Source organism: Cydia splendana, chromosome 13 (genome assembly GCF_910591565.1).
Source record: "Cydia splendana chromosome 13, ilCydSple1.2, whole genome shotgun sequence".
Taxonomy (NCBI): Eukaryota; Metazoa; Arthropoda; class Insecta; order Lepidoptera; family Tortricidae; genus Cydia; species Cydia splendana.
In genome coordinates, this window is record NC_085972.1 from 8,513,991 (window position 1) to 8,530,880 (window position 16,890).

At 39.2% G+C, this 16,890-nt stretch overlaps 2 protein-coding genes across 2 annotated transcripts; one reads left to right on the plus strand and one right to left on the minus strand.

Moving 5' to 3' along the window:
• Positions 1-9: 9 nt before the first annotated feature.
• On the minus strand, positions 10-3,708 carry LOC134796494 (mucin-19-like). The gene is made up of 3 exons (XM_063768686.1): positions 3,698-3,708; positions 136-3,617; positions 10-83 (listed from the first exon to the last, which is right to left on the minus strand). The coding sequence occupies exons 1-3, from the start codon at positions 3,706-3,708 to the stop codon at positions 10-12; spliced, it is 3,567 nt and encodes a 1,188-aa protein (XP_063624756.1).
• Positions 3,709-5,473: 1,765 nt separating this feature from the next.
• LOC134796458 (tigger transposable element-derived protein 4-like) lies at positions 5,474-6,272 on the plus strand. Its single transcript, XM_063768651.1, is given in 2 exon segments — positions 5,474-5,881; positions 5,883-6,272. Coding segments are annotated over 2 exon segments (798 nt in total).
• Positions 6,273-16,890: the final 10,618 nt, after the last annotated feature.

Consider the following 16,890-nt stretch of genomic DNA (forward strand, 5'->3'; position numbering starts at 1 on the left):
CTTTGCCACCTAAATTATCATCACTGCTGCTGATTGCAGGGCTTGTAGCCGCGACTCCATCGCTACCTTCATTTGGGCTACTGCTGTTGATTTCAGAACTTGTAGCAAGCAGACCTTTGCCAACTAAATTATCACCACTGCTGCTGGTTTCAGGGCTTGTAGCCGCGACTCCATCGCTACCTTCATTTGAGCTACTGCTGTTGATTTCAAAACTTGTAGCAGGCAGTTCTTTGCCACCTAAATTATCACCACTGCTGCTGGTTTCAGGGCTTGTAGCCGCGACTCCATCGCTACCTTCATTTGGGCTACTACTGTTGATTTCAGAACTTGTAGCCGGCAGTCCTTTGCCTCCTAAGTTATCACCACTGCTGCTAGTTTCAGGGCTTGTAGCCGCGACTCCATCACTACCTTCATTTGGGCTTCTGCTGATGATTTCAGAACTTGTAGCCGGCAGTCCTTTGCCACCTAAATTATCACCACTGCTGCTGGTTTCAGGGCTTGTAGCCGCGACTCCATCGCTACCTTCATTTGGGCTACTACTGTTGATTTCAGAACTTGTAGCCGGCAGTCCTTTGCCTCCTAAGTTATCACCACTGCTGCTAGTTTCAGGGCTTGTAGCCGCGACTCCATCGCTACCTTCATTTGGGCTACTGCTGTTGATTACAGAACTTGTAGCCGGCAGTCCTTTGCCACCTAAATTATCACCACTGCTGCTGGTTTCAGGGCTTGTAGCCGCGACTCCATCGCTACCTTCATTTGGGCTACTACTGTTGATTTCAGAACTTGTAGCCGGCAGTCCTTTGCCTCCTAAGTTATCACCACTGCTGCTAGTTTCAGGGCTTGTAGCCGCGACTCCATCGCTACCTTCATTTGGGCTACTGCTGATGATTTCAGAACTTGTAGCAGGCAGTCCTTTGCCTCCTAAATTATTACCACTACTGCTGGTTTCAGGGCTTGTAGCCGCGACTTCATCGCTACCTTCATTTGGGCTACTGCTGTTGATTTCTGAACTTGTAGCAGGCAGTCCTTTGCCACCTAAATTATCACCACTGCTGCTGGTTTCAGGGCTTGTAGCCGCGACTCCATCGCTACCTTCATTTGGGCTACTGCTGTTGTATTCAGAACTTGTAGCAGGCAGTCCTTTGCCACCTAAATTATCACCACTGCTGCTGGTTTCAGGGCTTGTAGCCGCGCCTCCATCGCTACCTTCATTTGGGCTACTACTGTTGATTTCAGAACTTGTAGCCGGCAGTCCTTTGCCACCTAAATTATCACCACTGCTGCTGGTTTCAGGGCTTGTAGCCGCGACTCCATCGCTACCTTCATTTGGGCTACTACTGTTGATTTCAGAACTTGTAGCCGGCAGTCCTTTGCCTCCTAAGTTATCACCACTGCTGCTAGTTTCAGGGCTTGTAGCCGCGACTCCATCGCTACCTTCATTTGGGCTACTGCTGATGATTTCAGAACTTGTAGCAGGCAGTCCTTTGCCTCCTAAATTATTACCACTACTGCTGGTTTCAGGGCTTGTAGCCGCGACTTCATCGCTACCTTCATTTGGGCTACTGCTGTTGATTTCTGAACTTGTAGCAGGCAGTCCTTTGCCACCTAAATTATCACCACTGCTGCTGGTTTCAGGGCTTGTAGCCGCGACTCCATCGCTACCTTCATTTGGGCTACTGCTGTTGTATTCAGAACTTGTAGCAGGCAGTCCTTTGCCACCTAAATTATCACCACTGCTGCTGGTTTCAGGGCTTGTAGCCGCGCCTCCATCGCTACCTTCATTTGGGCTACTACTGTTGATTTCAGAACTTGTAGCCGGCAGTCCTTTGCCACCTAAATTATCACCACTGCTGCTGGTTTCAGGGCTTGTAGCCGCGACTCCATCGCTACCTTCATTTGGGCTACTACTGTTGATTTCAGAACTTGTAGCCGGCAGTCCTTTGCCTCCTAAATTATTACCACTGCTGCTGGTTTCAGGGCTTGTAGCCGCGACTCCATCGCTACCTTCATTTGGGCTACTACTGTTGATTTCAGAACTTGTAGCCGGCAGTCCTTTGCCTCCTAAATTATTACCACTGCTGCTGGTTTCAGGGCTTGTAGCCGCGACTTCATCGCTACCTTCATTTGGGCTACTGCTGTTGATTTCAGAACTTGTAGCAGGCAGTCCTTTGCCACCTAAATTATCATCACTGCTGCTGGTTTCAGGGCTTGTAGCCGCGACTCCATCGCTACCTTCATTTGGGCTACTGCTGTTGTATTCAGAACTTGTAGCAGGCAGTCCTTTGCCACCTAAATTATCACCACTGCTGCTGGTTGCAGGGCTTGTAGCCGCGACTCCATCGCTACCTTCATTTGGGCTACTGCTGTTGATTTCAGAACTTGTAGCCGGCAGTCCTTTGCCACCTAAATGATTACCACTGCTGCTGGTTTCAGGGCTTGTAGCCACGACTCCATCGCTACCTTCATTTGGCCTACTGCTGTTGATTCCAGAACTTGTAGCCGGCAGTCCTTTGCCACCTAAATTATCACCGCTGCTGCTGGTTTCAGGGCTTGTAGCCGCGCCTCCATCGCTACCTTCATTTGGGCTACTGCTGTTGATTTCAGAACTTGTAGCCGGCAGTCCTTTGCCACCTAAATTATCACCACTGCTGCTGGTTTCAGGGCTTGTAGCCGCGCCTCCATCGCTACCTTCATTTGGGCTACTGCTGTTGATTTCAGAACTTGTAGCCGGCAGTCCTTTGCCACCTAAATTATTACCACTGCTGCTGGTTTCAGGGCTTGTAGCCGCGACTCCATCGCTACCTTCATTTGGGCTACTACTGTTGATTTCAGAACTTGTAGCCGGCAGTCCTTTGCCTCCTAAATTATTACCACTGCTGCTGGTTTCAGGGCTTGTAGCCGCGACTTCATCGCTACCTTCATTTGGGCTACTGCTGTTGATTTCAGAACTTGTAGCAGGCAGTCCTTTGCCACCTAAATTATCATCACTGCTGCTGGTTTCAGGGCTTGTAGCCGCGACTCCATCGCTACCTTCATTTGGGCTACTGCTGTTGTATTCAGAACTTGTAGCAGGCAGTCCTTTGCCACCTAAATTATCACCACTGCTGCTGGTTGCAGGGCTTGTAGCCGCGACTCCATCGCTACCTTCATTTGGGCTACTGCTGTTGATTTCAGAACTTGTAGCCGGCAGTCCTTTGCCACCTAAATGATTACCACTGCTGCTGGTTTCAGGGCTTGTAGCCACGACTCCATCGCTACCTTCATTTGGCCTACTGCTGTTGATTCCAGAACTTGTAGCCGGCAGTCCTTTGCCACCTAAATTATCACCGCTGCTGCTGGTTTCAGGGCTTGTAGCCGCGCCTCCATCGCTACCTTCATTTGGGCTACTGCTGTTGATTTCAGAACTTGTAGCCGGCAGTCCTTTGCCACCTAAATTATCACCACTGCTGCTGGTTTCAGGGCTTGTAGCCGCGACTCCATCGCTACCTTCATTTGGGCTACTGCTGTTGATTTCAGAACTTGTAGCCGGCAGTCCTTTGCCACCTAAATTATCACCACTGCTGCTGGTTTCAGGGCTTGTAGCCGCGCCTCCATCGCTACCTTCATTTGGGCTACTGCTGTTGATTTCAGAACTTGTAGCAGGCAGTCCTTTGCCACCTAAATTATCACCACTGCTGCTGGTTTCAGGGCTTGTAGCCGCGCCTCCATCGCTACCTTCATTTGGGCTACTGCTGTTGATTTCAGAACTTGTAGCCGGCAGTCCTTTGCCACCTAAATTATCACTGCTGCTGCTGGTTTCAGGGCTTGCACCCGCGGGCCCATCGCTACTTTCATTTGGCTTAATGCTTATGTTTCCAGGGTTTGCAGCGGCGAGTTCTTCGTTACAATTGCTTTGCTTAATGCCGCTAGAAAGAATTTTGTCTATAGCTTCTTGCTCTGGTGGCGGACCTGTAAAGTCAAATAAGTAAACAATAATTATTACCCGCTATTTGACCGATATCTTTTAAAGTATTTGCAAGAATTTCAATAAGCCCTTTAATACTATTTAATTCCTTTTTACCCAACGTGTAGTGTGTCATATTATTTTTGCACATATTACAGACACAGACCCTGTAAGGGCACAGCATGATTAAACTACAATATTATAACAAACCAGCATTATGTATGTACCTATAATTACGTTATCAGAATTCCTATACAGTCAAACCTGTGTAAGTGAGAACTGGGTAAGCGAAAAAACTCTAATAGTGAGAGTATTTGCCAGGTTCCGTCATTTTATCCTCCCAAAACCTCTATAAGCGAAAACATAAACCTCTATTAGTGAGAGTCATTTCTTCGCTTCGTAACCTCTATAAGTGCGATTGCTATTTGCCTAGAGACCTCTGTATGCGACAGTTAAATGTATTAAATTGTTAAACATTTGTCATTTATGACTTAAAACTTTCAGAAACTCTTATTCTATTCGAATGACCAAATGTGCAGCTGTTATTGTTTTGTACAGTGAAACCTGGATAAGTGAGACTTCAAGGGACGAGCAGATTTGTCTCACTTAAAGAGGTATTCCACTTACCCAGGCTCTCAGTTAGCCAGGTACAAATAAATTACTGTCTCATTTACAGAGGGTCCCATTAATAGAGGTGAGAATAGAGGATATATCTCAGTTATAGAGGTGGTTAATAAGGTATTTTGTAATTATCTTTAAATGTTTAGGTAAAATAATCCTTGTCCCTAAATATTTTTTATGTCTATTTAAATATTAATTTGAATTTATTTTTAATGATTTTCCAAAGGACAGGTTTTTCAATTATATTTGATACGGACTTCATTGCGTCTTAGAAATTTATTAAATGAAAATTTGTTTATTCTTGTTACTTATCAAGATTTCATCTTTCGTTTCGTTAGTTTAACTACATAAAGTAACTAAATGAAATTTGAAGTCGTTTAGACACAATTAAGCAAATGCGGAATTTGTGGATAGACTAAGAGTTAGTAAGAATACAAGTTAGAGAGGTCATAGATTGACGTTATCTCAGATACAGAGGTATTCATATAAAATTCTAAAATAACAATTAGGAAAATGTAATCTTATAAATATAGTCTCAGTAAAATAGGTAAAATACACTCTGTCTCAATTACAGAGGTAAATGTGACTAGAAAATCACTACAACTAATCCCAGTTAAAGAGGTTCGTTTTATCTCACTAACAGAGGTAATTCAGTGCTAAAGTGTCGGGACCGCACCATGAGTCCCAGCTATAGAGGTTTCTCACTTATCCAGGTCCCACTTAACCAGGTTTCACTGTATATAGTTTTAAGAACTTTCTCTTTGATTGCACAAATGTGCGTATTTCATTGTTTTATTACTGAGGAACTGATATTTTATTAAACAGCCAAACGTACGTACCGACTTATTCAATCTTTTTACAGTCAGTTGGTTAATAGCAATTGTGAAGGAAGTCCTGTGTTTACTCATAATGTCCAAACGAAAAATCTGTGTGTTATCTTTAAGTGATAAACTTAGAATTGTGAATGCGTTTGAGTCTGGGAAATTACGAAATGAAATACAAATTATGCAAAATGAGTTTGGTTTAGCAGAATCCACCTATTATAAAATTATCAAATCAAGAGAGTTAATAAAGTGTCAGTGTTCTAAGGGTCACGGCAATATTAAGAGAAGCCGAATTTCTGAGTTTCCTGACATTGAAAAGTGCCTGTCAGAATGGATAAAACAAACCCTCGATAGGAATATTCCCATAGACGGACCGCTGTCGAAACAAAAATCTAAGGACTTTGCCACAAAATTAGGAATCGAGAACTTTTCAGCTAGTAATGGCTGGTTAGAAGGTTTTAAAAAACGCCATGATATCAGTTTCAAAAAAAAATGTCAGGGAAAGTAAATCTGTAGATAAGGGAGTATGCAACCAATGGACTGAAGATTTGCCGAATCTTTTAAAAGGATATGGACCCAACGATATTTACAACGCCGATGAAACTGCTTTGTTCTTTAAGTGTCTCCCAGATAAAACGTTCATATTCAAGGGCGAAAAACGCCACGGAGGAAAACAAAGTAAGGAACGCCTTACTATTCTTCAATGCGTTAACATGACCGGTACAGATAAACTCCTTCTTCTAATCATCGGGAAATCTAAGCGGCCTAGATGTTTTAAAGGTGTCAAGACTCTGCCTGTCGACTATGTAAGTAATACAAAGGCTTGGATGACTAAAGACTTGTTTAAAAATTGGTTAAAAAAAGTCAACAAGCAAAGAAAATAAGCGAAAAAAAATCGTGCTTTTTGTTGACAACTGTACTGCCCATACGGACTTACCAACACTTACAAATGTAAAATTTATATTTTTGCCTGCCAATACCACCAGTAAACTTCAGCCGTTAGATCAAGGTATCATTCATTCATTTAAACGGTTTTATCACCGAGAAGTCGTTACGTATACGCTCACCTGTTTAGAAGAAAACATTAGCCCTGATATTAACGTACTTTTGGCGATGAAATTTGCTAGGAAAGCATGTACCAGTGAGTGATATAACTGTTATAAACTGCTTTAAGAAAGCTGGGTTCAAACCAGATTAACAAGACTCTCTGCCAGAAGCAAATGAGGCTGAAGTTAGACCTAGCTATGACGAATGGGCCAAGCTCGTGCCCAAGACACTATCGGTAATGTGTTAATGCCAACTTTTGAAGACTTCGTAAAGATTGACGATGATGTGACTACCACCGGAGAATACACCGATGACGATATTGTTCAAAATTGTGTTAACACGTGTACTGATGGAAATGACAGTGAAGATGAAGCTGACCAATCACACATTTTGAACATGTAGATCCAAGCATTTTTGACAAAATTTACGAATTGGAAAAACATACACAAAACGTAAAAACAGAAACGCAAATGAAGTTAACGGATTTTTTCAAGTAAATTTTGATGTCAGTTTTTTTGTATCCAACTATTATTTTAATAAATATGTAATACCTATACATACATCAAGTTTGTTTATTAACACATATATTAGCTGTATTTTTATTAACCTCTGTAAGTGAGACAGGCCTCTCCTGTCACTGTATAAGCTAGAAACTCGGGTTAGTGAGAAACCTCTATATAAGAAAAAGAGATGGTCCCTTGAGCTCTCTCTTACTCAGGTTTGACTGTAATATAGGAATTCTGAATTTCTCGAGTCATATAGGACCTATATGACTCGAGAAAATGACAGACGCCCTACCTGGTACTCCTTGTATGGTCTATAATAGTCTCAAAGGCCATTGATGATGATGATGTCAAACGTAATTTTTAGTTCCGAACAGGTAAGTTCTGTTTCTGTACGTTTCATAAACGATTTCATTTGTAACGTCAACGTCACATCGGCAAAGGTCCCTACACAAAACACTCATGAATCTCAGGATACAGCCCTTTGTTTATATATAATAGACGGTTTTGTATCGTCTACAATGAACAGTCATCGGTTGAAATACCTACGACAAGTTACAAATAAACAGTGCCTGAGTAACTCGAACCTAGCCGCCGCCATGCAATCGTAATTATGCTCTCATTTTAAAACGACATTCTGAAATATGTAACATGAAATTGATGATGATGAACAGACATAGAAGTTTTTGTGGCAAAAACGAGTGTTTGAGAAAATGACAAATCTGTTATATATGTCATAGATTAATATTTAAATAATATTTAAAATAGGTATGCAACTTCTACTTGCTGTAGGTAAGTTACCGAGAAATTTCAATAGCTAATGCAAATCAATTACAAAGCGATACATAATTTCTTTATTAGGTACCTACATATATTTAGTAGTTATAAATTAAAACATAAACTGTAGTATACAGTGCCGTAAGAATAAAAAACTACCAATATATCAAAAGAGAAGATGATATCGAACGTGTTGTGTGTTTCGCGGTAGCTATCTAGAATGTAATAACAGTAACATACATGTCGATATTTCATTTTGTCAATCACTTTATTTTGCCATAAAAACTTCTATGTCTGATGATGAAAGAAATGAAAGCAAAAACAAAACTTCTACTCGCTCTATTTACTTTGATTTTCGGCGGATTGTTGGCGGCGAGTTTGTGTGACTCATTAGATTCGTAATGATGTCTAGAAAAATGTATTCGAAGCGTGTATTAGCACACAAAAAATATCAAAAGTTATAAACAAAAAAAGGAGGAAAAAAGTAGATATTTTTTATTTCCCTAATATCTCAAAAAGTATGAATATTTAAGAAACCAAAATTAATATTATAAAAGAGGAGGATATTTCCAATCAAACATTCCATACTTGCAGAACTGTATCTCCATTATTTATACATCTTATTCAACGCTGAACACAGCCCTCCGCGCCTCATTTACGAGAAAGGCGCGCGGCGTGAAAAGCTCTTACGTAACATTAAATATAATTTGAAAGATATTAAACATTGATTGAAAAAAAAAATGGTGTATTTAAAACATGTTAACAAATGTACTACTTGTATAAATGTATCTTAAAGTTATTTTTTCAATAAGTTATGCAATTGTTAATCAACAAAATTTTCTCGAACATCCTTCTTTATTGAAAACGAAAAAAAAAATTATAAATAACTATTGTAAAACTTTGTCGCTTTCTAGAGCCCTTCTCATATACATGCTTAATAAGATCACGTTATAAAAGTTTTCATAAAGTTAATACTTTGCTTAAAATAAGTTTTAGAATAACATAGAAATTTGATGAAAAACGAAAAATCAAGGTAAAATTGTAAAATATAAAACAATATTATAACCAAAACTATTAATTTTTTCATAACTTTTATAACGTGATCTTATTAAGCATGTATTTGAGAAGGGCTCTAGAAAGCGAGGAAATTTTACAATAGTTATTAATACATATTTTTTCGTTTCCAATAAAGAAGGAATTTCGAGAAAATTTTGTTCATTAACTTGTTGAAAAAATAACTTTAAGATAAATTTCTACAAGTATTACATTTGTTGACATGTTTTAAATACACCATATCTTTTTAAATTTTCTATGAATATTTAATACCTTTAAAATTATATTTAATGTTATGTAATCCCTTTTTCACGCGGCGCGCGTTTCCCGAAAATGAGGCGCGGAGGGCTGTGTTCAGCGTTGAAAAAAAAAAGTATAAATAATGGAGATACATTTCTGGAATTAAGTAATGTTTGATTGGAAATATCCTCCTCTTTTATTATATTAATTTTGGTTTCTTAAATTTTAATACTTTTTGAGATATTTGGGAAATAAGAAAAATCTACTTTTTTCTCCCTTTTTTTGTTAATTACTTTTGTCATTTTTTGTGTGCTAATACACGCTTCGAATACATTTTTCTAGACGATCATTCATATCATTACGAATCTAATGAGGTATCACACGTATTTTTAGGAGTAATATCTTTATTTTTCACCGTTTTCCGTTTCTCGAACAGACTAATAATTAAATTCATACCTCAATCCAGTGTAAGTATCTTTTTTCATATAAATACCATGATTAACCAGTCTTTTTACAACAGGATAAGTAGGGTCAATATACATCTAGTATGGCGACGTGCGCGTGGGTACTTACGATGGGGCACTTACTGTACACTTCGCTGGCGCAATATTACAGGGTTCTATGTTTCACTTTTATTGAACTGAAATTTGAACGTTGTCATAGTGACATTAAGTCGAATTTCAACTATCTTGAAAATGTAACATAGAGCCCTGACATATTGGACCAGCGACTTCACAAGTGGGTCAAATAGTTTTTGGGGCCATTCATTATTTAATTATTTATTATGAACTTCACGGATGAAAATTATCACAATCCAAGTTACTTCAAGTCGTTATAGAACAATACTTAACCTGTTTTCAAAAAATCGGCAATTGCGTGTCCCATTACGCAAAAAAATGACGTTTATTGTATGGGAGCCCCACTTTAATATTTATTATAATATTCTGTTTTTAGTATTGTTTGTTATAGAGGGAACAGAAATACATCATCTGTGAAAATTTCATACACCTAGAGATAAATGACCCCCCCCCCCCCCGCCCCTGCAAACAAATTTATATGCGGGGGGGGGGGGTCAGTTAACTTTGCTGTACATATTTAAGAGCCTCTAACAATATTACTTGTTCTGTGAAATAATGCGTGTTAATTTTGCCAAATTTTGCTAAGTTGTGTCGGGATTTTTTGTTCAAATTTTAATTACTAATAACTTAATAAGGTATATGCAGGTAAGAATAATGTATATTAAGTAAATTAATTATAATGCCGTGTAAAAACACTTCATGTAGATATTGGTGATTTTTTATTTTTAACTCCATGTAAAATACCCCGGTTGCCACCACTGCCACCGACGCTTCCGAAGGGGACGCCATCGCCAGTGTTCATATTTAATCTATTATTATTATATTCGTGAGCGTGACATACCGAAAGAATACGGTAATACTAATGCTTAAAATTAAATAAGTAGGTACGTATCTATAAACTTACCTAATCCGTCATGGGGATCCTCGTCCATTGTGATTCTTCACCGCGAAGTCCTATTCAGCCTTTTAGGGCCGGTACCGGTGAAAATATCTGTAATAATTCAGTTTCTATCAAAAATCCTATTGCTTATGCTTACTGTCTGCTCCCGGCTAATTGTGCGACGGATCCTGATAGAAATTAATTGAGATTATTTCAATGATTACCTATTTAGGCAGTCTTCTTAAGGGCTTACAGCGCAATTGAAGTTGTAGGACTGCAAGATACGCACACTAATGTGAGAGAACCATGACTCTTGAGGCAACAAGCGATCGCGATTGCAATGAACAAAACTTGTTTAGTTGCTGTGTTTAGCTTTTTCCTTACCTAAACAAAGTTTTTATAATACATAGTAAACAAAATTATGAAAACTTACATGAAAAGGAACGATTTTAACAATTTTTATTCAAGTCACAGGAAACGTCGGCACACTGAACGCAGTCTATACGAAACATTGGACTGAAAATAGAAACAACTTGTTCCTGTTTTTTTTTTATTAAAATAGGCTTGTGATTGGTTTAAAGTTATCCAAAGAGCTTTAAGGGATTGTGATTGGCTAATAGACTCTATGGCCGGTATTCCCCGGGCCCCGATCGTTGTGGACTCAAATGTTGCCAGCTACAAAAAGTTTCGACGTTTCGGATACTTCCAAATCTTCAAATTTTAACCATTTCCAGAATATATCCTCTGGTAAGTACTACAGCCACTTTGTCTGTAGAAAAAGGCGGAAAATATAAAAAATGTAAGCTCGAAGGGTTGATGATCACCCATAGAAAATTTGTATTTCGCGCCTTTCTCTGACAAGTTGGGTATGTTTCGTTCACGGACCTAGAGAGTAAACCGGACAGAGTACATTAGCCAAAAAGTGTGTCCACATGAGAAGTCAAGGTGGGCCGTTGCATCTCTTTCTAATTAGGGTGACCATAAGTCATATGTATGTGGGATATTAGGATAACATTGAATATATAGTTTGGCCAGGATCTTTTCTTATTCGTGCATAGTTATAGAGAATCATACTGTATTTTCGCTGTACTAGTATTATGGCCTGAAAAGGGATGGATATAGTTTTTTTTCTCTTCTGTAAAACGCTTCACACAAACTTAGGCACTTAATTTAGTTGTTCTAAAAGCTGTTGCTAATAGGCGCACTGGACCACGAACATGGTGGATCGTCAGGAATGTGGTCCGCCGTAATGTCTGTCAAGAACACGGGTATGAGTGAGAGAGATAGAGAGACAGATATGGTGACAGAACCAGAGGGTCTACCGCGAACCAAGTTCGACGTGTTGCCTCTCTGTCACACTTACGTACGAATTTACAAGTGCGACAGACAGACAAAATGTCGAAAGTGGTTTGGGGTAGGCCCTCAGGGCAGTGGGGGATTTACAGTATTTGCCGTCCTAGGCCCCAGGCCCTGTAGCAAGCACTAGACGCCCCTTTCTCAGCACCCATCATATAGACCCGGGCCTACTCGGCCTTAGAGCAAATCCGCCACTGCCTCAGGGTCGCGTGGATCCGCTACGCCCGTTTGTTATAGTTTTTAACTAGGACGCTTGTCACTGGAGCATAAATTAAATTAAAAAAATAAATATCATTTATTATCAGGCGACTAAGGCCCATAGATACATACCTTACAAACTAACATACGTACAATAGTAAAAATCTTAGGCCAAGCGCGCACCACGACTTTTTGTCGCGCTATAATTTAATCGCAGAAATGTAACGTATGTGTTTATATGGCAGTGCGCGCATATGCGACAAAAAATCGCAGCGATTTTAAAATTGTGATTTGTCACATTTTTCCGCGACTGCTCGCGACGCGATTGTCGCAAAGTGAATTGCAGCATACGGAGTTGTATGGCCCTGCGCGCACTGCGATAATAAAATCGCACCCCGGACCTCAGTCGGCACTTCGGTCTCCAAGCCTCAACATGTCGGAACCTGCTTCTCCGATGGAGTCTCAAAATGAGACGCTAGATGTTGACCATTTAATTATGAAAATAGAAGGAGATCACCTTTGTGGTATAAGGCCCCATTCGGACGAGAGCTTTTTCAACGCGTGTTAAAAAATCGCTTGAATCTGTCTGCACTCTAAATTCGATTAACGACCAAGGCTTAAAGTCGAAAATCCAACAACGCTTGATAACAAGCGCCACCGCCGTCGTGTGAATAAATACACATGTATCCATTTGTGTCATTCAAACGCTTTTTTAACGCGCGTTGTAAAAGCGCCCGTGGGAATGGGGGCTAATACTCAAAGTTATACGGTGATCGCATATTAAAGTCACGTTTCATGACAAACGACTGGTACGAAATCCATGTTGAGAATGAACAAATCGTCGACTTTTTCATCGCAGTGCGCGCAGTGAATTTTCTGCGATATATTACAGCGCGATTCTAAAATCGTGTCGCAAAAATTAAAATCGTGGTGCGCGCTTGGCCTTACAAGCTAAAAATTCTTTCGGCGTCACCGAAAACCATAAACACCGAAGTTCGCAAATTGCGAGCATCTTTCGCTGTCACTGTAATTACTCCTTTATAGGAGTAAAAGAGAAAGATGCCCGTAATTTGCGAACTTCGGTGTTCACGGTGATAGGCCATCTGTGCGAAAAGAGAAGAGTCGTGAAATGTAAAGAAACTAGTGATGTGCCGTTCCCAGTAAATTTTCCAAAGAGGGTAAGCCCTCATTCGCACGAGCGCTTTTTCAACGCGCGTTAAAAAAGCGCGTTAGAATGAAACAAATGGAAACATGTGTATTTGTTCACACGATGGTGGTGGCGCTTTTTATCAAGCCTTGTTTTTTTTCTTCGACTTTAAGCGTTGGTCGTTAAATCGAATTTAGCGTGTGAACGGATTCAACCCCTTTCGTAAAGCCCCCTCCAGACTATGCGCGTGAATCGCGGGCGAAGCCGCGAACGCGAGTGTGGAGTCGATTTTCGCAGACGCGGATAGTCTGGAGGGGGTTTACGCGCGTTGAAAAAGCGCTCGTGCTTATGAGGGCTAAATTCCCAGTAACGTTTCTGGTATCGTCCCAAAAGTCAGTAAATTACGATAAACTTCTATTTTTATTTTATTATCTATGTGTTTTTTTATTATTATAACAATTTGTAAATGTGTCTGTAATGTTTAAGGACTTTGGATTTCAATTTTTGCAATTATTTATTCTGTATTGGCTCTCATTTCACCAATTTAAACATGCCGAAATAAATACATACCTATTTATGAAAACTTACGTTTAAGTACGTAATAAGAATTGTGTAAAACCATAAAGGAAGTGGTAAAACTGGTTCTCATCGTCCCGACATCATGGTCACCCTAATGAGTTTGACAATGTCTAACTTGTATTTTTATCGTAAAATGTAATAATTGTGGCTTCCTTGTGAAACGATATTACACAATTAGAAATTATTTCACTCCCACAACCTTTAACGCAACATTTCTTCACCATTTTTAAGAAATTTTGCATTCACGTGTTTTGTAAATATGTCATCAGGTTAGGGATACCAAATAATATTCAAGCTTACTACTACAATGTCTACCATATCAAAATTAGTGTTTTTTATTGTTGTGCACATGCTTGGTTAAATCAGTTAATAATATTGACATCATAATTATTTACAAATTTCCTAAAAGATATCAGAACCGTACTCTGAATATAGCACTTAAATAATATAAGAAGGTATTTAATTTTAGTAGTATATTGATATAGAGTCTGGCTACTGAAATTTTACTTAATTGTTTGGCGGGAAATTCAAAAAATCTTGGGCTGGTCACACTTTGTGTAGTAGGAATTATAGTTTTGATACTAGAAAATATTTTTGATTTTCTATGCACACGCAAGGTACCTAAGGATATGAGTTAAATAGTTGAGTTGAGTGTGCGTTGAGGCGCACTCAAAGTCAGCTCACATAATTTCTAACACTATGTAAAGTACAGTCAACGATAAACACATATGTTAACACTTTCTCACCATATACCATTGTAACAAGGCGGAAAATGAAATGTAGTATAAATAAGACCTAGCTCGATAATACCGCAATATTAATCCATCACCACAAAAAATACATAAGTCATATGCCAAATGTGCTAAATGCTAAGTATCAAAATATTTATAGAGCACCAACCTCCTAATTTGTTTACATTTGTTAAGGAGTTGTAAACATTGCAGTTTTTCGTTATACAGGGTGTGGCCTGTAATAAGAGCAAAAAATTAAAGTACATACCATTTAACTAACCAGGAATTAAGTCCAAATAGTTTCAATTAATTAAAATGAAAAAATATTTTTTTATTATTTTCTAACAAAATTAATCGACCCAGCAATGTACTGCAGACATTATGTGTCCAGTCGGATTACTTGACATTGACATTTACGATCGTTATCAATATTATTGAAAAACCTATTAAATACATCAACATTACTTTTTAAACATATGCAATTCTAATTAAATAGTCACATCTTTCAACATTACTTAACAGTTTTCTTATCAAATAGACCTGATGGGCAAAAGGACGAAATGAGTAAAATGCTATAAAGTAACTTAAGCTATTTATTAAGCAGTTCCAACTAAAATTGTGCACTTTAATAAAAGCACTGATAATAATTATGCCAATCTTACTGCATAACCACCTCACGATTCACAAGAAAACTTGCACTTTTATAATTTTGTAAGAATGTTTCCTTTTCACGACAACGACTACGAACGACAGTACAACCTGTTCTCCGTTTGACTCCGGTCCGACACGACATCGACATGTGCAATACTAGGTGTAGGGCCTTCTCAAAAGTCTCAAAACTAACGAAGAATTTCACAGCTAATTCATCTGGCTGTACACGGCGTACGATCACAATCAGAATCACATTTGGTGCACCCACATTCGTAGCTCTGAGTTGACAATAACGCTCGGTTAACATTTACTCTTGTTTCGTTAATACTATGTTACATAATTTCACATGCATAATTGATTAGTTCATAATTAATTGTATTATTTCTATTTTGCTTTATTTTGATTTAGCAACTTGACGTACAATGTCATGTATGTAGTAATAGAGTAAACAATCCCTGAAAAATTTGCAATGCGTGGTTTATGTCTTGTGACTGTGAAGGTTTCATACAATAATTATGAACTTTTTGAAAGGTGACGCACTCCGGTAGAAAACAGTGTTCTAAACAATCTGTTATTTACATATATGCTGTCTTTATTATTTTGATGCAGTCTTTGCAAAAGTACTAAATATGTACAGGGTGCTTAGCCAAGATGCCAATCGTTTGCGCCGTAGTGAACGATACGTTAATCTCTCTCTCTCTCTCTCTGTCGCACTAATATCGACGCGTGATAGAGAGAGATAACCGTTTCGTTCGCGACGGCGCAAACTATTGGCATCTTAGCTCAGCCCTCTGTTCTCTTCAGTTATAAAGTACCTTCAATAACACTAAAGAACGCTGTTTTAACGCTTCAGAGCCATGTACAGTACAGATGAGGAAGTTGCGGAAAGTGAAAGTTTCTAAGAAGTTTTTGGAATGGAAAGTTTTATTTCTCATGCAAGGATCACTTTGACCACGTCGTAGCTACGTCTATCTCTCTCTCTCTCTTCCTAGCTATTTATCCCACATGGTGGTGGGGTCAGCTTTCCTGCTTAACCTTATCCACTTCGCCCTGCCCACGACAACGTGCTCGGATAACTTGCAGTCACTCAATTCCTTTAGCACTACACCCTTCCATCTTGTTCTGGGTCTGCCCTAGATGTTAGACCTGGGATGGAAAGTTGTAGTTCCAAATTTCTTACGTAGTCAGAAAGCCTTCTTTTTACGTGACCATACCATCGCAGCCTGCTCTCCTGCATTTTATCGGCAATGTCGCGCACGCCCAGGCTTCCTCGTACGTACTCGTTACGGATTCTATCAAGCCTGGTAACGCCGCACATCCACCTCAGCATCTTCATCTCGGCGACTTAGATGGTATGCACGTGTCTTTGAGTCGTTGCCGACGTCTCGCTGCCATACATAAAAACCGGCCTTATTATACTTTTGTATACCACTTGAGTTTGACCCCCATTTTCCTGTTACACGTAACACCAGTCACTTCTCGCCATTTTAGCCAAGCAGCGGCTATTCGGTGTTGAATGTCGCATTCCACATTCCCAGAATGGTGCATCATACTACCCAGATACTTGTACTGATCACACATAATGACTTAGTTGCCCATCGATGGAAATTGGGCTTAGCTACGTCTAACGCTTCATGTAAATAATTGCATGAAGCGATAGACGTAGCATCATCAAGAAAAAATAAATAAACAAAAACGTACTGCGTTTATTAATCTTAAACAACTACATAACACAAGTACTTACATAAACACAACTAACAAA